The following is a 22,760-nucleotide window of genomic DNA, read 5'->3' on the forward strand; positions in this document are numbered from 1 at the left end:
GAACTAACAACGGAGCAGTCCATGCAGTATGTATGGGGCTGGGCGTAAGGGAAGGGGGGGGGGGGGGGGGGGTCTGACAATGCTGGTCTATCTGCTCCAGAGGCCCTCTCTCTCTGCCCAGAAGAGTGGACCCTAAGGGCTAGGTCGCCCCCCCCCCCTTGTAATCTGTGTTATTGGGCCTGACTACTGAGTGTTACACCCCAGCTCACTGGCTCCTCTGCTTTGCATCTGCAAACTGATTATTTAACATAGATTATATACCTGAGGTCTCCATTTACACAACCAGTATATTACAAATTCACTGAGGTGCTTATGTTAAGTTAAACGCAAATTGCGTTTCTAGCATATAATACACTTTTATTACTTCTGTACAAGCGCACAGAGCACTATTTTTGAAAATAGCGGTGTGTGCGCATGTTTAGGTGTAAAAAAGCCTATACTACGCCAGAAACGCAAATTGTGTTCAACTTAACATAAGCCCCTCAATTGTATTAGTTACCTGACATCTAAGGTTAGATGATTCCAGATGTGTGGTTAGAAGCTCTTGAGGGAAAATAAAAACTTTAACAGATCCATTCACAATAATGACGGATGTGTCCACTGTAGTTAGTGCACTAGTTGATTCTGTTTCTAGGGTACATTGGTTTACTCTGCACTGAATTATCTACACTCATTTTTATCATTTTCTTCAAAGGCTGATGATTTCAAGGTTAATAAAATATACATTGGTTTTTTTTTCAGTTTCAGGAAGAGCTTTATGTAGAGTTTAATCTGGTGACCATGTGAGTATAAACAATGATTAATGCTGATGTAACTGTAAAGTAGTGTGTAGGTGTACTGTGTTTATGAATACTGTCATCGCTCAGGAATGAATTGAAAGGTTTCAGGTATTAATAAGTCAGATAACCATTTATTAAATAGTAGTTCAAGACAGGTGTAAATAACATTTAGCATAATCTATTGTAATATATGGAGAAAAAAGAGAGACAGAGAGGAAAGTCACAGAAATGTGTCTAATGTGGCATTTTGTTTTTTACAGTCCAGATGCACAGAAAACAGTCACAACTAATGGAGTCTTGGTGGTAAGTTAGCCAAAAAATGTATTCCCAATGTAATCTGCAGAAGCAGCATAGTATTTACAATCAGTGGTGCAGCGACAAACAAGGGTACTAATATATTGGACAGCTAACACTGAATTTATTAAAGCATTACAGTACATATGCCAATATTGCTACAAGGGAAGTAACATGTAATGTGTGATGCAGGCCATTCTTTTGTTATTATAATGCCATAACTTACAGCGTGCTGGTGTGATAGAAGGTGTTGTGAAAATGGGTAATGAGTAAATGAATACACAGCCATCAAGGTCAACCTGCTATGTTTTTGGCAAAGCATGCTGGGGCTTGTAGTTACACAATACTTGGAGTGTCACAGGTTAGCCAACACTGTTCTAGGGACTCATTATAAAGTACATAAAGGGAACAATGCGGTGTGCCTGAATTCACCCATGAGCTCCATGATTTCTGTAAAGGCCATTGGTTTGAGGAGCAAGTTAGCAGCATTTCCAGAGGAGTGGAAGTTTTCCCCATCTGCTGAGCAGTGCAAATACAAGATTTCACTTTGTAGAGCAAGATCATTGCAATAGTATAAAGGGCCCGATTTATGAAGCAATTTAATGTGCCAAAACTACACCTACCGTGAATCCACCGCAATTTTAAGGATACTTGAAATGTATGAAAGTTGCCTCACCGCAGATATCGGGGAATCTCTGCTGCTTTGCATTTCATTTTGTTTTCTGTGCAGTCCCCATAAAAGAGTATGGGGACTGCTCCTTAACGCAATTCAACAAGTTCCGAAAAAGATACATTTTCGTAATCGTTTTATGTTAATGTTCTCCAGCTGAAGCTGGCGTACATTAACGAATGTGAAAACTTTCCTAGCTATCAGCTATGCTCCAAAGAGCAGAGCTGGACAGCGCATGTGTGGAGGGATCATGTGATCCCTCCCTGTCACATGATAACAGTTCCTCGTTAGTATAGTCTCTGTGCGCATACCCGATACTTTCGTCGGAGCATGCGCAGTAAGAGTACAACGAAGATGCCGGAATCGCCAGTTTCTTCGCAGTGACCAGGCAGTGAAAGGTAAGATCACAGCGACAGCAGTTTATCATGACTGCTGTCCCTGCTGAAGTTTGATAAATATGAAAGATAGTTCATTCCTTATCAATGCGATAAGGATTGAAAACTATCTTTCATATTATGCGGTGCTACATAAATATGCCCCAAAGGGTGGAGAAGGAGCATTTTTATGGGTATCCCTTGTTGTGCGGAGGGGTGAACAGCGATTCCCTCTCTGGAAACAAATTAGAATTTTGAGATTGGGTCTCACCCTACTTTTCATGGGTTTCATGTTGTACCTTTAAGTGTATTTTTAAGCATACTTTGCATACTTTTTCAACCTGCCATGAAAATTGGATCCCTTTAAAGCAAAGTTGTTTTTTTTACAGTTGTGCATCTCATGAATGTATTTCTTCATATGCCTGTGTACGCTATGTGTTTCACTTCTGTGAGAAAGAAAATAAAGAGTTAAAAAATGCATATGAGCATTAATATATGTAGAATTTATACTGACTCTTCCTTTCAGTGCCCAGAGATGGTGGCTCTGGAGGTTGAGGTAGAAAAGCACAGGAAAGAAGCCTTTAAAAGTAAGTATGTTTGAAATTGCATATACTTAAGATAAGCTGGAAGCTCCTATTAACATAAAGTGAGCTTCATAGACTTTAAACATCAGATTAACCAATTGATAAAAATATTTGAAAATTCTTGATAGTAACGTTATTCCTCCTTATTATGGAAAATATACATGTAATGTCTAACTCAGTGGTTCTCAAGTGCAGCCAACAGAAGGTTTTGGTTCATCCACCAAAACCTTCAGAATATTTCTGCGGCCACAGCAGAACCTGGTTCCTGTACTGAAGGACTGCTTGCAGGCTGGGACTGAGAGCAGCCAGCGCTGTGATTGGTAGAAATGCTGGCTCCAATAGCTGATTATCTGGTTAGGATTAAGAGGAAGGAGACAGGAGTCCTATTAATTCAGATTGGTAGGAATACATGTTTCTTTAATGTACAGGGGTGGGTGGGTGCTGCAAATCTCTTTGCGTAGTGGTAGCAAGGGAAATAGCAAGTTAAGTTTACCGGTCAGGGGTTTCTGGTTACTAGTTAAAGACTGCTAATTACTGGTAAAATGATGCTACGTATTGATCACAGGGTGCTGTGTGCTAGTCATAGTGTACCGACAACTAGTCAAAGGATGCTGCTCCAGGGCCATCTTTTCCATTGGGCACGATGGGCAGCTGCCCGGGGGCCCCACGGACAAGGGGCCCCATAGGCACAGCTCTTAATGAGAATAAATAATCCTGCAAAAGAAAAAAACCTGCAAAAAAAACCTACAAGGGTCACTGAGCAAGTACATCTCTCTATCTCTATCTCTATATATCTATATTTATATCTGTATGTGTATACATCTATATATCTATATCTAGGGGCCCCGGTGCACTGCTTTGCCCGGGGGCCCATAATGTTGTTAAGATGGCCCTGTGCTGCTCACTGGGTAAATGGGTGCGGGTATCTGGTCAAATGGGTGCTGCTTACTGGTCAAATTGGTGCTGCTTACTGGCCAAAATGGGTGTGGGTAACTGGTCAAATGGGTGCTCTAACTGGTCAAATGGGTGCTGCTTACTGGTCAAATGGGTGCTGTAACTGGTCAAATTGTTGCTACATCAAATTCAGGCCTAATGTTTGGTGTTTTGCAATGTATATTATTATTGTGGTTATAGTGAAAAGAGGGCATAGATTAAATAAGTGCATGTCCTTAAAAAACTTGGCTTCTCATTCTGTATAAGAGCTGTGCACTATATATTTAAATTTGGGGATGTATACACTGTAGTGACAATGTAGCTTGTTGTGTGGCAGAACTGACAAAGCTAAAGAGTGTTCTGTATAGAAAGCGGCTTGTAGATGGGGTCGGACATACAATGTCATTGGTTGTGTGCCTACAGGCTCCACGTATGTAAATCCAGTCCTGATAATTAAGTATAAAAAGATGTCGTTGCTGACAGTGAAGGGGGAGCCATTGCTAGGGTAACACCCATTACCCAATACAGTCTTCATCTGCAACTGATGGGCTCTCTAGTTTAATTATTAGAACCTGTCACACAGCCTTGTATATAACATATATTAGCATCATTTTATAACCATGACCAGAACTGCTACTGACACTAATTTTGAACATCTCTGTTAGGAATGAGTGATGTGTACGTTACGATACAGTTCTATCATTCCATGCTGTCTGGTGTATCCACAGGGAAAACAGAGTTGGCTCTCACTGTAAGAGGCTCCTATGAAGACTCTCAAAGGATATTATTATCTTCAGACTCCAGCTCACATGAAACTGTTGTTTTCCATTATCCAAGAGATTGGGGGACAGAGATGTCAGCCAGCCTGAACAGAGTTTACTCCTCTTTTGATGTTACCTTCGTAAGTCCCACCTTTAAGATGCAGATTATAAAGATGTGAATAATGTGCTGCAGTGTTTGATGCTGGGGTGTGGCGTGCTAGGAATAGTATCATTCTTTGGGGTTTGTAATTATTGTTTATGTCTTTTTTAGGTTAGAAAACAGTCGCTATACATGTACAGTATAAGGGTCATATGCAAATCTCAAAAGTGTTAAACCGCAGTGCAATTGGCCAGATCGTGCACCTACTTTTCTGCAGGTACACCTGTTTTCTTCGGGAAGGCACATGGATTTGTTGGCCAAAATGGTGACATCTGTGATGGGGGCACCTGCAGTGAAGCAAATGTTTGCACTGGCCGATGGAATGGATATAGTACTAATCGGGGGTGTTCTGTGCAAATATAAATTCGGTGCACTTAATTTTGCACTAAAGTGGAAAAATGTAATTTCATTTTGCAGCATGAAATTATTTAACTGGGTTAAACTACTAGTGTAGCATATATGTTCATTTAATAAATGTTTTTTTGAACAAAATATGTAGTGCAGGCCAGGCCAACCTGTGGCTCTCCAGGTATTGTGAAACTACAAGCCCCAGCATGCTTTTCCAGTAGAGAGCCAGTCGATAGCTGGCAGGGTATGCTGGGACTTGTAGTTTCACAACACCTGGAGAGCCACAGGTAGGCCATGCCTGATATAGTGCATCAAGGTTTACCTAGATGACATAACTGTGAGTTTTGTTCCTTACTGTTTTAGAGTAATGAAACAGAAAACGACAGTTTAAGCCAAACCACAGTGCCACTTTCATTAATAACCCCCACGGATGGAGAGATTAATGTCCAGCTACCCGCAATGGAGGCAAGTAGAAACCTTTTATCATGATAACTGTGTAATTTCTATATTTTCTATTTCTATTGTCTACAAGTTGGCTGAGCATAATAAGAGGTAGTTCCAGGGAGGGCATTAGAATACTAACCTCCCACTATTCTGAGCAGTCAAGGGGCTGGCTCCATTTATGGCATCATTGTGAATGTGCCAACCTCACCCACACTCAGATATGGCCCACTTTGCTCTTCTGATCTTATGCGGAGTCCAGAGCATGCACAGTGAAACCCATTTAGTGGACACATCCCCTGCAGTGGCGGTAGTCCTGCCAATGGCCAGTTCATTAGCTAAAACCAAAGTTAGCAGCCTGTGACTCTCCAGCTGCTGTAGAACTACAAGCCCCAGCATGCATGCTAAGACTGGCAGCTCCACAGAAGTTGCAGAACCGCAGATTGCCTAAACTGTACTGAACGCCCTTACTGTACATTGACTACTGCTCAGGCCCATTCCCCTTCCCGTTCAGCCCATGAAATCGTAGGCTGTCGAAAGTGTCCTTTGCATTTGAAGATAAATTGGATGTTCTTGTGTTCACTGGTCCGTTTCTGGGGATGTGCAGAGCTATTTAACGAAAAATAAGTAATTATCTGCATTTACATTCCTTAATGAAGCAGGCTCTTTGTGACCAATGGGGCCAAGAAGATAATGTATTTTTATTTCTTTTTTAGGTCAAGCCTTTGGAAATGCAAATAAAATTGAAAGAATGGTACAGTATTTTCTCTTAATGTTTAGTTATTCGGTCAGTAGTATTATCTATACACAGAAAATGATTTATGAAGCAGAAAAATTTGGGCCCACAGCTGAAATGATGTCTTATGCCGATTTTTGGTCCACTATGCCCCCTATTGCGCCACTGTTTACATTGCTAAGCACAAGTGTAGCTGGGTGAATCAGTGTGTTGCGTTTCTATTTAATGATAGGCAGAGGAAAGCAAACCTGCAAAACGTGATATTTGATTATAACAAATAACATATAATTATTGTGAAGTGACAAATTTGGGATAGGCACCCATTTTTTAAAGCGTCTAAATCACACTGTGCATCTCCATCAGACCTCCTTCTCCCCCTCATTTATCCTTCATCCTTGTATCGGTTCACCCTACTGGTCTGTAGAAAGCATTTATTAAATAAACAACATTACCCAGTCTGGGACCCTCAATCATAATGGGAAAGGATGGCACCTGTAATTCACTTAAAATTGATGTTTGTTTACATGAATGTCTCTTGTTTTCAGTCCAGAAAAGCTGGATGTGCGGCTGGGATTCGATTTGTGTGATAAAGAGAAGATATTTTTGAGCAAACGCCAACAAGTAGTAGCTGATGCACTGAAGAAATTCTTGCAGTTGGAGGAGGATTTGGTTGGTGAAGAGGTGTGGATAGTGTAAAATTGTAATTATTTACCATGGTAGAATTTAAAATATATAATGGTACATAAGCACCTTCAGACTAACCATTAACCACAAGTACTGGCATACAAGGGGTATATAAACCAGCTCCAATTTCCAGTCCCCTGTTCACCCCATCCTGGTTGGTTTAAAAGAATGGTACAAAAATGTATTGGTTCCCATCATGAATATGTTCCCATGTTTCTATTTTTCTCTGCCATGTGCATTTAATCAGATCTCTTTTCCCCCCTCATTTTTTCTTGCTTGTCATCTGACTCCTTGGGGTAAATGAATCAAGTTGAGAGTTTTCCGGCGGGTTTAAAAAAACCAATCAGATTCTAGCTACAATTTATTTAGTACATTCTACAAAATGATAGCTAGAATCTGATTGGTTGCTATTGGCAACATCTCCACTTTTCAAACCCACCGGAAAACTCTCAGCTTGATACATTTACTCCCTTATGTTATCTAAAAGCTGACAGCCAGGATTAGGGACAGCTACATATAACTGTATCTTCATGTAAGTTACAAAGTGGGAAATAGGAGCAGATAGGTGGCTGAACCGAGAAGATTCTAAAATGGTTTATCCCAAAAATGTTTCCAACACTGTTGTCAGTCAGTTTCAAACCATTATAACAGATCCCAGCTTCACAATATGCTCTGTGTTCTAATCCTGCCTAGATTCCAGTGGTGGCGGTTATGGCAACAGGTGGAGGGGCGCGAGCAATGTCCTCCTTGTACAGCCATTTGTACGGCCTCCAGAAGATGGGTCTGTTGGACTGTGTCTCCTACATCGCAGGCGCCTCTGGTTCTACATGGTAAAGTGTTTTGGAGAACAATACAATATAAACTTGCATAAATTTGATAATGTTTGAAACATTCTAAGTTTCAATTTTATTTTTTCATCATGGATGCAGCTCGTTATCGAGAGGTCTTTACTGAACCAAAGCCCTAAATAATCCCTTATATTTGTGGAAGTCATTTAAAATTATGGCTACCATTAATATAACTCACAGGAGTAAGTGAAATAAATAGAAATAAATTAAAATGGTTTAATGCAAAATAAGTGACTGAGGAAAGGCTTAGGAGGACAAGAGCTGTCTGAGGAGCCGGAAACTATAGGTGTAAGTTATTGGGACCACATGTTTTCTAATGTGGCAAGATTATTTTTTAACAGATATGTATATTTCTAATTGGATATCCAGGATATTTTGCTCTTGAAATAATTTTTGCACAGCACAAATGTACCAAGCTAATGTAATATCTCTTATAGATAACAAAGGGAATTCTCTGCCAAATAGGGCTATCCAAGAATACAATAGGTTATAGCCTCCAAAAATGTTCAACATCATTTTTAAAATTGTTGGACGAAAGAACCAGTCTAGTAACAGTGAAAGCAATCGGTAGAGTTACCATAGCCCCACTTAACCGTAAGTTCCCAGTCTAGTCCAGCCTAGTTGGAGAGTACACAAGTTCTTCTGAGACCTTTTTAATGACCATATTCATAGGCACTTTAACTCTGCTTTCCTAAAGCGCCCTCCACTGCCGGTCATCAAGCTCAGTACAAATAAATTGTTCCCATGGTTCTGTCAAAGTTTAACAAACAGCCAAGTAAGGGGTTCAAAAGATTCCTGGGTTTTATACTAAATCAGCTATATTCAGGAAGTTCTCTATATCAAGACGTTCTCTGATAAAAAAAGAACCTTGTCCTTGGAGACATTTGATTGGTTATAAAAAGAAAAGGAGACTCCTGTGCATAACAAGAGACTAGGAGTATATCGGTGCCTTTCATGAATATGTGGCTATGTTTTCTTTACCACTTATGTTTATATCAGCTTTTAGCTACTTGGTCAATTTCTTATTAGGAGACTATATTATTTCCTTTTAATTAGGACCATGAGCAAGCTCTATGAGGATCCTGAGTGGTCACAGAGCAACCTATCTGAGTCAATACAGAAAGCTAAGAAACATGTGACAAAGACAAAAATGAGAACTTTCTCAGTGGAGAGGCTGAAATACTATCGCAAGGAGCTCCAACAGGCTGCCAAAGACGGGCAGAAACCCTCATTCACCGACCTCTGGGGGCTGATGATTGAATCCATGTTCCACAATGGGGTAAGAAGCGTTGAATTTGCTAACAGGGAAACATTGGATCAAGTCCAATGAAATTCTAGTGAAATATGAATTAGTTGAGACAGTTATTGGGTGTTCTAATGAATTTGCAATGCTCTCTCAATCAGAAAGGATTTTCATACCACAAAAGACCCAGGAGTTCTATAATCCACCGCTTCTAGTAATTTGTAAAGCATGAAAATACAACTGTTGTAATGGATGTTGACCAAATGATTTGATTTGGCATCTTCTGTATAGCTCCAGGGACATCTGCTGGCTATTTAATGGTACTGCCTAAATTATTATTATTATTATTATTATTATTATTAATTTTTATTTATAAGGCGCCACTAGGTATCCGTAGCGCCGTACAGGGACAGACAGAAACATGATACAGGGTGAGACAGCACGGTACAGTTAACAAAAAGCACAGTAACTCAGAAGCTCAAAGTACAGCTAGATGAGAGGTGAGAGCCCCCAGCGGGGTAGAGAGAGGCGTAGGAGGGCAGGAGGACCTCATGGAAGAGACAAGGAGCTGGAGAGCAGAGTTAAGGTGGTGGAGAACAGAAGGAGAGGAGGCCCTGCTCGAAGGAGCGTACAATCTAAGGGGAGGGTAGGACGAACAGAGATGCAATGGTAGGAGGAGGGAATGGGGGGAACGGAGGCAGAGACGAAGAGGGAGGTAAGAGGGGGACAGGAGGGCAGGAGTGGGAGGGGGGTGGGGGGAGACTGGCTAGTTAAATTGATGGAAATAAGATAATATTTCAATACTATGGTGTTTTTATGAGTAATACATTTCAAAGAGCTTCATTTCCTTTCGAGCAGTTAAACAGTTCTTAATTCACTGGTTCACCAAGGAATAAAGAAATATTAACAGACCTAAACATGTCCTGCGCTACATGTACCTCAGCCACTATATGCTTTGTAAATTATCTTTATCCAGTCTAACCTGACTCAGCCTTAATGACTGTGTTCAGAAATCCTGCTCTGTGACAACATATCCAAAATGCATCTTACTTTTGCTTCTAATTAACTTGGTCACTAATTGCCTATTTCTTTTCATCCAAATAAGGTTAAAATTTTAAATAATTTTCTGTGATTATCATGTTTCCATTATTTTTATGATACATTCATCTGTCCCCACCCTATAATTACTGAGTACTCCGCGTTCTGTAGAACCTGATTCATATTATGCTGTCCTCTGTGTCAATGGACAGATTCTTATTTCCCATAGTTTTATGTCGTCTCAGAGCACAATTCACCTGCTCGTGCACAATCCCTAACCCGCAGACCATGAGTGCCAGCCAACCCTAATTATCAGGGAGAATCCTAGGTTTTAAAGATTAGTCCCTGGAAAAATGTGTCCCTTAAAATGTCCCTGCTTTTAAGTATTGACCAACGACACAGTACAATTCCTGTTATTCTGTATTTTGGATGCAATCCTCACAATGTATCCTAATTCCCTGGTGTTTATATGTTTATTTAGGCTAGTTAAAATGCAAAAAATACAATATAACCAAGTTTAGGAAACATGTCATCATAGGGAATGAAGTTTTCAATGTTTGTCTACTCTAGACCAACCGATGGTCACATGCAATTCACCTGCTCAGCAGCAAAAGTGTCCCTTGCAAAATGTTGTCAACTATCTACCTTGCAATCCAGAAAGTATGTAGTTAAAAATAAGAGCATCTAACCAGGTATGAGAAACATTATTTACTTATACCTCGGAAAATCCAAATGCTCCTTAATGATAATATTCTAGACTTGTACTTTCAAAGACCTTTAGATTATTAGTACTCTTACTAAAGCTGGGTACACACTACAGAAATTTCGACCAACTTTTTATGCAGAGCGATTTTACATGCGATCGATGATCTGATCGCTCGGTCCATGGACTGCATACACACTAGCCTTGTTTAGGACGATATAGGGAAGAGCGGACGTCCCTTTAGCGACTTTTTACAGCCATGTTGTCGTGAGCAATGACTGTAATTTCGTACTCACTGTTGTGGATCGGTCGGAAGTTTATACACACTACACAGCGGATACGAGATTGGACCGAAAATATTAAACGGTACGACCAACCAAATGAGGAGATAATCGTCCATTTGGACAGACTTTCGACCATCGTGTCACTGCACACACTGACCCGACTTTTGAACGAGCGGTCGTATGTCGGCTGTTTGAGCCGATTATTGGATGAAAACAGTGTAGTGTGTACCCAGCTTAAGAAAATTATTTTTTGAAAATGTAAATTTCTCCTTCTTTAACTCACAGAATAATTTTTCAGACTGTGTTACTTGCTATCCATTCACTTCATGATTTAACCCGTACTTTCACTACCAGAATGTCTGGGAGACTCCCGCATTTCAGGTAGGTCTCCCGGACTCCCGGGAGAGCAGGCCATTCTCCTGCATCTTTCCCACTTCCTAGTGAAGTGGGCAGGATGGGAGCCTCTGTGGCGAGATTCGCAGTGAATTACATCATTTTGGCCCCGCCACCATATCAAAATTAAGCTTACATGTCATTGCTTTGTGGGGGCGGGGCCAAAATGGTGCAATTTGGCCCGCCCCTTTCTGTCCTCACACTTAACCAATCCCAGAGGGGAGGTTGAAAAAGTTTGCAAGAACGATTTAACTCTTTCTTCCCCATTTTTTATTTTTGTTTTCCAACTTTCCTTGTTCCTTTCCATTTTATAAATTCCATAAACCAAAATAATACAGCATCAATACAAACTTGTTTATGCTCTGTGAAATGTTCTTTATTTTGTAGGCTGTAAACAAGTTTACATTCTGGTCACGTTCTTTTAGTAAACACATTGTTAAAGGAAAATAAACAGAGTGTGATCATAAAACTCGTTTCATGATCCATTTAGTATTTGTGAGGTGATAGTACAAAGGAGTAGGGGTGATGGTAGCTCACACATTACTCATATGTGCTGTTTATATGTAGACTGAGCATGACTAGGAATGGTAGTGGATATATGTGCTCCAGTCTCTCCCATTCCTTTGTCCTTTTGGTTACTACCCTGTTGAGGTTATCTTTCTGAATTTGTTGCTATGTTGTGAGATATTGTGAAAATTGATAAATGTAAAATACATAAAAAAAAAATAATAACATCCACATACATATATGTAAAAGATCCCATCCCATGACAGAATGAGAGATGCTCAGGACTATATTTACATTGTCTATGCAGCTAAACATAATCTATTGTTCTGTTATCAATCATTTCAAATGGAGCAAAAACCCATTGTCTATTTCAATATACTCCAAGACAGGAAGCCTACTGTGCATAGGAAAAGCAATCCCCCTTAATCACAACTTTATCTCAGTTTCAGTTCTAAAACATTTCAGAAACTTGTACATAGATATCTGTTAACGCTTATATTAGCTACCTTACATTAGTGGCTTTGTGTGCCAGTAAATAGTTCATCACGTGTCAAGCTTGCTGAGGTAAACATGATACAATTATCATGAAGTGTTCATTTCAGCTCTGTGTAACATATTATTTATCACCTTCCATTGTGACTACTAAGCTCTGTAAATATTTCAGGGCATAGAAGAGATACACTTTGTGAAATATGCGGCTATTTATACATGCCACCTCATCCTACTTCTAGAAGTAGGTGTGTACACAAGGCTGGTGACAAAGATGCTTAGAGGCATTCTAAAAATGAAGATAAAAGCCTGGAGCAGACTAAGACTATAACATGTTGGAATAGACTAGAACTGATTTATGTTATTTTAAACTAACCCATTAGTTGCCAGGAACTACAGAAAACAACTTACTCCCTAGGAAACCTATGTCTTTAATTAAATACTTACTGAAGCAATGGGACCAAAACTATGCAGATTTCAGGAACAGATCCCTAACAAGCTTAGGGGTAGAAAGCAGTGGATTAGACCAGTGGATCCCAAACTTTTTCCCTTAGGGCTTACATAATTTTTTCAAGGTGCCCCTAAGCCAAAATAATTACCAAGTAGTCCCCCGCCTTGCTTACCACTGGCCCTGGCCGAGGCACCCCTGAGGGATCGCCGAGGCACCCCAGGGAGCCTAGGCACACAGTTTGGGAACCACTGGATTAGTTGCTTGTCATTTTTCATAGATAGAATGAAGGAGAATATATAACCTTTCCTGGAGCCCACTGCTGTCAGTCGTAACATAGCAAATAAACCTATTTAATGTACCCCATAAAGGGTTGAGAATGTAACTTGCGACAGTTGTGCTTTCAGACTGAGCCAGGTTAATATTATTTAGATCACCTATCATCATCATCATTTATTTATTTATATAGCGCCAGCAAATTCCGTAGCGCTTTAAAATTGGGAACAAACATTGATAAGACAATACTGGGTAATACATACAGACAGAGAGGTAAGAGAACCCTGCTCGCAAGCTTACAATCTATGGGACAATGGGAGTTAGAAACACAAGGGCATGTGCTACATCATATTGCACACTGGACCAGCTAGACTGCAAAGGTAAAAGTACTGAGTGGGCTGTGTGTGTAGCAATGTTGGTCAGAGGGTTGTTGTCTTGTGTCAGCTGTGTAGAGGGTGGTAATAGGGTAATCTAGGGAGATTAAGATGCTGGTTGAGGAATATCATAAGCTTGCCTGAAGAGGGGGGTTTTCAGAGAGCGCTTGAAGGTTTGGAGACTAGAGGAAAGTATTACTGTGTGAGGGAGGGAATTCCACAAAGTGGGTGCAGCCCAAAAAAAGTCCTGTAAGTTCATCCCGAACACCGAGAGCCTGATTCATTAAGGAAAGTAAGGCAATAAAATTAGTTAGTTTTTTCCTGGACAAAACCATGTTACAATGCAAGGGGTGCAAATTAGTTTATTATTTTGCACATTAGATAAATGCTGGCAGGTTTTTCATGTAGGATACAAATACTTGATAGCTTTATTTTTACACTGAAATTTGAAGTTGATCTTGGACATGTCCAAACCCAATTATAAATCTGTTCCCACATTATAAATTTATTTCCCCCTCCAATGCAACAATGCCCAGGTGAAAAGTTACTCATTTTTTTGCTGTACTTTCTTTAATTAATCAGGCCCAGAATGTTTGAATGTACTTTGCAACTTGTTTGGTTCTTCTCCTCAGTATTTGCTCAGGGTGCCCATGAAGTAATTTAGCACTTGCTTGGATGGTGAGGTGGGCTAGTTGGACAAAAGCTGTGATTGACCACTTTTACCATTTTTATTTTGTTCTCACAGAGAAACGAGAGCAGGCTTTCTGATCAACAAGCAGCCTTGGAAGAGGGGCAGAATCCGTTACCCATTTACCTTGCTATGAATGTTAAACAGGACACAATCAGCACCTTGGATTTCAAAGGTACTCACAATTTAGGACCTGTAAGTCATTGCAGATATATGTCACATATGGTAGTGAAAGTATAAAACAACTGAAGCGTTTTCTGTAACTTCTGGTAGAGAAATTAGCGTGGGTGGAGCAGGCTTCCTGGAAAGCAAGAAAAACCTGTTATAAACTTACATTAAAATATGAATGTTATTAACCATACATTTACACAGGTCTCTGGACTTTTTTTTTCAATGAAGCAAATATAATATGCGTGTGTGGGAGTTCACATTTGTCCAAGACCTGGGGTGTCGTAACTGACTTCTCTGTGGAAGCAATGACCAGAGACTTGACACAGGATATTCCCTTTGATTGCCAACAATTAAAAAGTTAAGATTCTTGGCCTGATTGGAAATCTGGATTATGTAGAAAATGTAAATATAAAAAGTGATGACTATTGAGGTTAAATTTATGGTGAATAAAGTGCCAAGACTTCCAGACAATTATCAAAAGTTGATTATCCACTATCTCATCAGGAATTTATTGTCTGTGAAAATAAAGAAAGGCGGTCAAGTGGACATTCAACAAAAATGACTGTTCCTGTCACAAGCCGCGGTGGTGATCCGTCTGCAGTGCGTCCCGACTGTTGCCATGACAGCCTGAACGTCACTTCTGCCTCCTTGCCCCGGCTGTCACCAGGACAACAGTCGGGATGCTCTTGTCACCGCTGTGTACTGACACAGCTGTCAGTTGGGGGCAGGCGAAATTGGTCCCCAGTAATTAATTATTGAGGCTTCTGCTAGGAATTCTGATTGGTTATTGTTACTATTTAAGGCTGGAAAGGAGGCCCCCCTGCCTCCCTGCCAGTTATAGCTTCAGAGCCCTGTTTGCTGACCTGCTCCTGTTCATTCCTGAGACCCTCTGTTGTGACCTTTGCCTGTTTACTGGATTCTGCTTGAATGCCTGTTGCCCTGACCTCTGTCTGCGTACTGGATTCTGCTTGACTTTCTGTTGCCCTGACCTCGGCCTGCTTACTGGATTCTGCTTGAATGCCTGTTGCCCTGACCTCTGCCTGTTTACAGGATTCTGCTTGCTCGCCAGTTGCCTTGTTCCACCGGGGACTCAGTCCTGTCTCCTGGTATCCTCTTACTACCCACACTGCACTCGACAAATATAAGCTCCTACTACTTAGATTTAAAGACCTGGGGCATCTGGGTACCTGTGAGCAATACTTATTTTACGGGAAAGGCGGTTGCTATAGGCAGAGACATCTGCTGCCTGTACTAGAAGTTTATGTTTGGGATGCTAGCCTAACAGTTCCAAATCATAGTTAACATATGTGTTACCATCATGTAGCCAATCTCTGATATACCATAAAGTTCCTGCATATCTGTACAATTTTAAATTAGGGAAATTTATACCCCAACTGCTGAAGCTTAAAGAGACCTATTATGGGACATTTTGATTGCCAGATGCAATTTATAAATTCCCTGTTCAGTAGCCTCTCATCAGAGGTAGATAATAAGATGGGCAACATTTGTAACGGATATAAAAGTTTGGGAAAGACAATTATTAGATGAAAGATTAGATTCACTTGGCCCAGATAGGAGAGTAAAAGATATTTCCAGTTCATCAATCACAATCTTGACCACCCTTCACATATTATGTGAATATGAATCGTGTATCTTTTTTGCCAGTTGAATGCCCAGGTACGTGAAAGACTTCTTGTCCCAAGACCAAGAATACTATGTACTCCATGATGGCTTGGTCTCAGGACCCAAGGACATCGCTAACAATTTTGATTGATTAATCTGAAAGCCAGACACAGAGTCATATTCCTCAAGTTTCTGAAGTTATGGTGATAATGTTAAATGCGGGTCAGATAAAAACAATAATAGAACAGGTTCCGCTTGCACTGGTTCGCACAGCAGTGGAGGTGATTAGAGGGGAGGGCAGGAGAGTACAGGGCAGCCTAGTACTTCAAAAGCCCTAGGCATGCACCTGTTCTGCTTTTGGATACCCAAATGTTGGGAGATATGTGTCAGGCTATATGAACAATCAGGCTATGAACTTTCAATTAGCACAAGCAGGAACAAGTCACAATATTCAAACAATGTATCTAACAAAATGTGGCTATTTAAAGACCCAAACAGAAAGCAAAATGAACTCCAGTGAATCACCATCAGCAATCTTGGCTGAAAGCAGAATTCAAGACAAAGTGGCGGCCTCCGGTGGTCAGGAGGAGAAAAACATCTTAAATAGAATACGTAGCAATGTTCCTGTTTCGGCCAAGTTATGTGTAATATTGATACCTCATACCAACTTTCCAATAAATAGCAGTGCACGCTCAGTGGCTGGGTTTTACTGGTGCCCTGTTCCCCAAAGCCAAAACAATATTGACTAAAAGATCCTAAATTATGAAAAAAGTGGAGAGTCCTTATAGTCAAACCAAGTATTTATTTTACAATGGAGATTAATAATACTATATATCTCCAAAACTATGGTTACACTGAATACCATGTGAAATGTACTTTACTAAGTAATTTAGTTATATTGAGGTGTTCTAATTGTTTTAGTTATCCATTATTTTCTTCTTTCTGCCATACAAAAATTTTACTATTTCAATCGCTACAGCTTCTCCAGTGTAGAAATAAGTAACGCTCTATTAATATTGTTACACAAATATTTATGTAAGTGTCACAACTATTCATTACTTGCTATGTGTAATTTCAGAGTGGTGTGAATTTACCCCATATGAAGTAGGACTCCTGAAATACGGAGCCTCCATCCGAACGGAGGACTTTGGAAGTGAATTCTACATGGGAAGATTGATGAAGAAACACCCAGAGCCTCGTATTTGCTATCTACAAGGTACCGCTCAGTGGTTGTACTGTTTGTTTCTAACATGATACACAAGTGGCGTTAATATATGTATAAATGCCTGTAAATAATATTGGTATAAATGGTGAATTTCCGATGTCATCACTTATTGCAATATACTGTCACTCCAGTGTCCAGATTATTTATTACAATTACGCCTGTGCCCAATGCCCTTGGTGCAGGAAGAGCTCCATATCTTTGTTGCATGTGGCTGGTAGTCTCTTGAACAGAACTGTCTTAACGCATGGGCACGATGGGCAGTTGCCCAGGGGCCTCACAAGCATAGGGGCCCCATAGGGTTGCCAACTTTTCAGTATAATATTCCAGGAAATTTATTCAGAACCTTCAAACCCTCTTTTTAAAATGTTTAGCTGGACTAATCACCTCAATATCAGTTGTTATCTGTACATGCGATCTTGCTGTTGTGAATACATATCTTGACCTTGACGTACACATACTGATTGTACATAAGCAAGACAAAATCAACACACATCATTTTTTTGAAGCCGTAAAGCTATAATAAAGTTCATCTAATATTTTTAAAGGTCCATGCCATCTGCTTACCCTGGTAAGCTTAATTTTATCGGTCATTTACATTTTTATTCCTGTGAGTGGCTGTGTAGGTAGGACCCCAGTGCGCTTCTTTGCCCAGGGGCCTATAATGCTGTTAAGATGGCCCTGCTCTTGAAGACGAAGAGGCCATGCAGATTTATTTTTAGGATGTAGCCCTTCGCTTAACAGGTTGGGTGTGGTTCACATCAGTGGTGGAAGTGGTATTGGTGGTATGCCACACCGACATTTCTTATGCCGGCCTAGTTGTAAAACTATCACACTCCATTCACTTACATTCCAATTACATTTTCCATACCGCCACTTCTAACTTTCCAATCTGACCACTGGTTCACATTATGATATTAGAACCTCACTCTGTGGGTTTCCCTCTTATTTTGTGACTATCCCAGCCTCTGTATCTGTTGCTAATTAAAACTTAATTAGCAACAGATACAATTAGCAGCAGATGGATCCTATGCTTTCTTAGTGGGAACAAGCCTAGGCTGTATGAAGCTGGTATGCTACATGTTTTGGTTTTTTTACAATTATTTATTTTTTAAAACAATAAAATATACAGCAATCATCATTATCAACTACTTCCCTCTGCCAGGGTCCAGGGAAGAAGCTGATGATAATGACATCCACATCTTTGCCATGGCACCATCTATACGGCAGATAGGCTGACTGGCGTATCATTATACTTGATTTTAGGTTACAAATATTTTAAGATACATGCAGCTGATAAAATCCAGCAAAAATGCAAGTGTGCAGACACATTTTTACGTGCGCAAAAGTTATATATTTAATCCAACTCTAAATAAGGCCCTCTATGTATAAACATTGCCCTGTGCACATACTAAGTGTTATTTTTTTTTTAGTTTTAGACAATCTTATTACCTCTCTTGTACCAGCCTATGTTACGTCCCTTGGCAGCACATGTCACTTGGGCACATAACAATAATTTGGAAACTTGTTCCATAACTGACTGATCTATTACTACTCTTCTATTTAGGTTTATGGGGAAATGTCTTCTCCTTGAATTTAGTGGACACCTGGTATCTCACCACACAACTGGACACCTTCTGGGACACCTGGGTCAAAGACAGAATTAAGGATATTGGTACAATGTTTTTTATAATCAAATCTATTTTTTATAACATTTATTTGTAATGGCTTTTTAAAGTAATGAACTGCTCTAAACCCGTAGGAACTGACCACATTTCCTCAGTGGAGAAAATACTCCAGATTTGGGAAACTCTTTCAGTTTTCTTGCTACATGGGGTCTAGTGCAATAACCAACTTAACTTCAGTGTGCAGTTTGTGTTTCTTAACCCGAATGTGTTCAAAGTGAATCCAATTCATAACAGAACAGATACAGTAGTGAACTAATTTTTCTGCTTAAATATGCCCAACGGTTCAAATAAACAAAATTTTGTCTGATTATCCTATGATTCAATTGGGAAATTTGAAAGGTGGAGTTTGAATGAAACAAAAAAAGTGAGAGGTGATTGTCTAGCTGTTGATCATGTTCAACCACGTGGCACTTTACTGTGTTGTATCATCATCATTTATTTATATGGCGCTCAACAGAGAACTCACTCACATCAGTCCCTGCCCCATATATATATTCCCTAACACACACGAGACAGACACACACACACACACACACACACACACACACAGACTGGGGTCAATTTGTTAGCAGCCAATTAACCTACCAGTATGTTTTCGGAGTGTGGGAGGAAACCAGACCACCCGGAGGAAACCCACGCAAACACGGGGAGAACATACAAACTCCTCACAGATAAGGCCATGGTCAGGAATTGAACTCATGTCCCCAGTGCTGTAAGGCAGAAGTGCTAACTACTACGCCACCGTGCTGCCCATTTAGATTGTATTTATATAAATAACACATTTAAAGCTTTAAATAACACATGACCTTCATGTAAAAACTACACAGATATTCCACCATAGCGATTTCTTATGGAAAAAAAGGGATAAAATTATTTATATATATATTTATATATATATATATATATTTTTATATATATATATATATATATTTATATATATATATATATATATATATATATATATATATGTGTGTGTGATGATTGTGGATTATTAATAATGAAGAATGAGTCAGATATTAAAGTTAAAAACTACCAAATAAAATATAATAATTAAATCAATATTTATTCATAAACCCCGGTAGACTCATAAGAAACACATTTTAAAATAATATCTAGTATTGCCAAAATATTTAAAATACAAGATTAAAATGTCACCTACTTCCCCCGAAAATATTTTCCCTTATATAGACTCCTGTACGTCTCTCTTTGCCTGAAGTACTAAGTGTTACGTTTAAGTAATTTATTATGTGTTAGCAGCAATAGTGATGTTAAATAAATTTTAGAATTTCCAATTTTAAATAATACTACTGTTTTTAATTTTGTCTGTTAATACCCAAAGACAAAGAGGATATCCGGCTGAGGAGGGAAGCTGCTCACACGAAAACTCGCCTGTTCACCCCAGCTGGCACCTTTAGTCGCATTTGGAAGGGAGTCTTAACCAACAGGCCGATAGATGGGGAGCAGCATAATTTCCTGCGTGGACTTCATTTACATAAAGATTATCATAAGCATGCACAGTATGCCACATGGAAAGGTAATACATGAACAGAGGAGAGGTTATACACAAACAATTTTTCATATTTCCTTCCCTAATTAAAGGAGTGATAAACTCCTGCAGTCAGGTTCCTCAACATTCCCAGAAACTGTGCACTTAAATTATGCAATCTCTACGCAAGATGGAGTTGGATGGAGTCATCTACTACTGCTAGTAGACCATGTTATCAAGTGGCTTCACTGCATGGAGTAGAATGGTCTACTAGCCAGCTTCTCTGCAAACAAAAGTAGTGTTAAGTACTAAGTAGTTTAACGGTGGATGGTGGTACCACTTAATAGATGACTTCTCTGCAGAGTGTGGAACCACCTACTAGATGATTTCTCTGCAGAGTGTGGAACCACCTACTAGATGATTTCTCTGCAGAGTGAGGAACCACCTACTAGATGACTTCTCTGCAGAGTGAGGAACCACCTACTAGATGACTTCTCTGCAGAGTGTGGAACCACCTACTAGATGATTTCTCTGCAGAGTGTGGAACCACCTACTAGATGACTTCTCTGCAGAGTGTGGAACCACCTACTAGATGACTTCTCTGCAGAGTGTGGAACCACCTACTAGATGACTTCTCTGCAGAGTGTGGAACCACCTACTAGATGACTTCTCTGCAGAGTGTGAAACCACCTACTAGATGACTTCTCTGCAGAGTGTGGAACCACCTATTAGATGACTTCTCTGTAGAGTGTGGAACCACCTACTAGATGACTTCTCTACAGACTGTGGAACCAGCTACAAGATGACTTCTCTGCTGAATGTGGAACTACCGATTAGATGACTTCTCTGCAGAGTGTGGAATCATCTACTAGATGACTTTTCTACAGAAGGTGGTCATCTACTCAGTGGCTACACTGCAGACAGTGGAGGCATGTATTAGGTGGCTTCACTGGAAAATATGTAGTCATCCACTAGAGGGCTTCTTTGTAGAGGGTATAGTCATCTACTAGGCGGCTTCACTACAGGAGTTGAAAGGATCTATTTGTTGAATTTACCTGTAGTGAGCCATTTGGGTGAGGGAAAAAGTTTACCACAATCAATGTGGAAAGCTCAATTACAGGCTTTGCCGAATTATCCATGATCTGTGTTGAATTTGGTCATGATCTTCCATCATGTCATCGCCCATTCGAATCCAGATGAAAACAAATATTCATATCCATTAACATGCCCAAAAAAACCTGGGATTAAAACATATATTGTTGTGTTGTTTATTGTCTTTCAGATTCCAATTTAGACATCTTCCCTAATAAGCTTACCACACTGGCTGACAATCTGTGCCTTGTGGATGCTGGTTATTTCATTAATGCCAGCTTCCCTCCTTTACTCAGACCAAGGAGGAAAGTGGACATCATTATATCTTTTGATTACACTCTAGACACCCCACTCCTGGTAAGTTATTTGTGTATTTTAAATCATTTTCCATGTTTTCTTTTAACAATTATGGTGCCAGGCATTGTTTATCTGGTACAACTGTAAAATAAAGTATTCAAGACATGAACACCTTCAGCATCAGGAGCCCCTGACCAGCCTTTCTTCTGTGACCCTGACATCATTTTTTCTTTACTTTTTGGTTAGGTTAACATCTTAACAATATCCTGTGTGTGTTTTGTTCTGGCTTGCCTACCAGCTTTGTGTCAAGAGACCCGGACAAGCAATTTTAGAGAAACTACTGATGTTGCATTCTATATGGAATGCAAAGTGAATATATTTCCCATGAAACAGTGCAAGTTATCTATTGATCCCTTTGCCATTTTCTGTGTCCATACTGACAGCAAGGATATATAAGCATCATCAGCTATTTATATCAGCTATAAGCACCGCTAATTCCGCAACGCTGTACAGAGAACTCGCTCACATCAGTCCCTGCCTCATTGCAGCTTACAGTCTAAATTTCCCACACACACAGACTGAGAGACTAAGGTCAATTTAATAGCAGCCAATTAACCTACTAGTATGTTTTTGGAGTGTGGGAGGAAACCGGAACAACCGGAGGAAACACAGATAAGGCCATTGTCAGGAATCAAACCCATGACCCCAGAATGGAAGTGATTGCAAGAAAATGAACCAGACACCATTTTTTAGTGGCAACCTTTATGCCATGTATTTCATTACTGTGCCTGTAGACAGCTCACCTGGACTATGTGGAAGTAATATTTGCCTCTATGTTCACTTTTCCTCCTCTTCTTTTGAACATGTGTTTACTCAGCATCACAGATTTCTAATAGAGCAGCATTGTTTCTTCCTTTATCTGCAGTAACTTTTGAGAAATGAAAGTAGGTGGAGGAAAGCAGTGGAAGAAAATATAATAACTGTGTAATTCTATGATTTTTTTTCCATGCCTGATTTAGTCCTTCAGCTACCCAGCTATGTAATTTAAACAAAAGCCTTGCTTATTGCTCCTACTAAATTCTGGATATGCTCTTGTTTCAATTATTAAGGACATTACAAATTCTAC

At 39.8% G+C, this 22,760-nt stretch overlaps 1 protein-coding gene across 1 annotated transcript in view; it reads left to right on the forward strand.

The window, feature by feature from the left end:
- The window catches only part of LOC142109365 (cytosolic phospholipase A2 delta-like), a 37,287-nt gene that overhangs the window by 12,868 nt on the left and 1,659 nt on the right, over positions 1-22,760 (forward strand). The window contains exons 5-18 of the mRNA XM_075193518.1: positions 742-782; positions 1,040-1,082; positions 2,644-2,704; positions 4,363-4,535; positions 5,267-5,368; positions 6,061-6,098; positions 6,626-6,761; positions 7,458-7,594; positions 8,669-8,891; positions 14,113-14,230; positions 16,928-17,065; positions 18,639-18,746; positions 20,099-20,293; positions 21,528-21,694. Of these exons, the coding sequence (XP_075049619.1) occupies positions 742-782; positions 1,040-1,082; positions 2,644-2,704; positions 4,363-4,535; positions 5,267-5,368; positions 6,061-6,098; positions 6,626-6,761; positions 7,458-7,594; positions 8,669-8,891; positions 14,113-14,230; positions 16,928-17,065; positions 18,639-18,746; positions 20,099-20,293; positions 21,528-21,694 (1,680 nt within the window). The remainder of the gene's footprint in view (positions 1-741; positions 783-1,039; positions 1,083-2,643; positions 2,705-4,362; positions 4,536-5,266; positions 5,369-6,060; positions 6,099-6,625; positions 6,762-7,457; positions 7,595-8,668; positions 8,892-14,112; positions 14,231-16,927; positions 17,066-18,638; positions 18,747-20,098; positions 20,294-21,527; positions 21,695-22,760) is intronic.

This window comes from Mixophyes fleayi, chromosome 12, assembly GCF_038048845.1.
Source record: "Mixophyes fleayi isolate aMixFle1 chromosome 12, aMixFle1.hap1, whole genome shotgun sequence".
NCBI lineage: Eukaryota > Metazoa > Chordata > Amphibia > Anura > Limnodynastidae > Mixophyes > Mixophyes fleayi.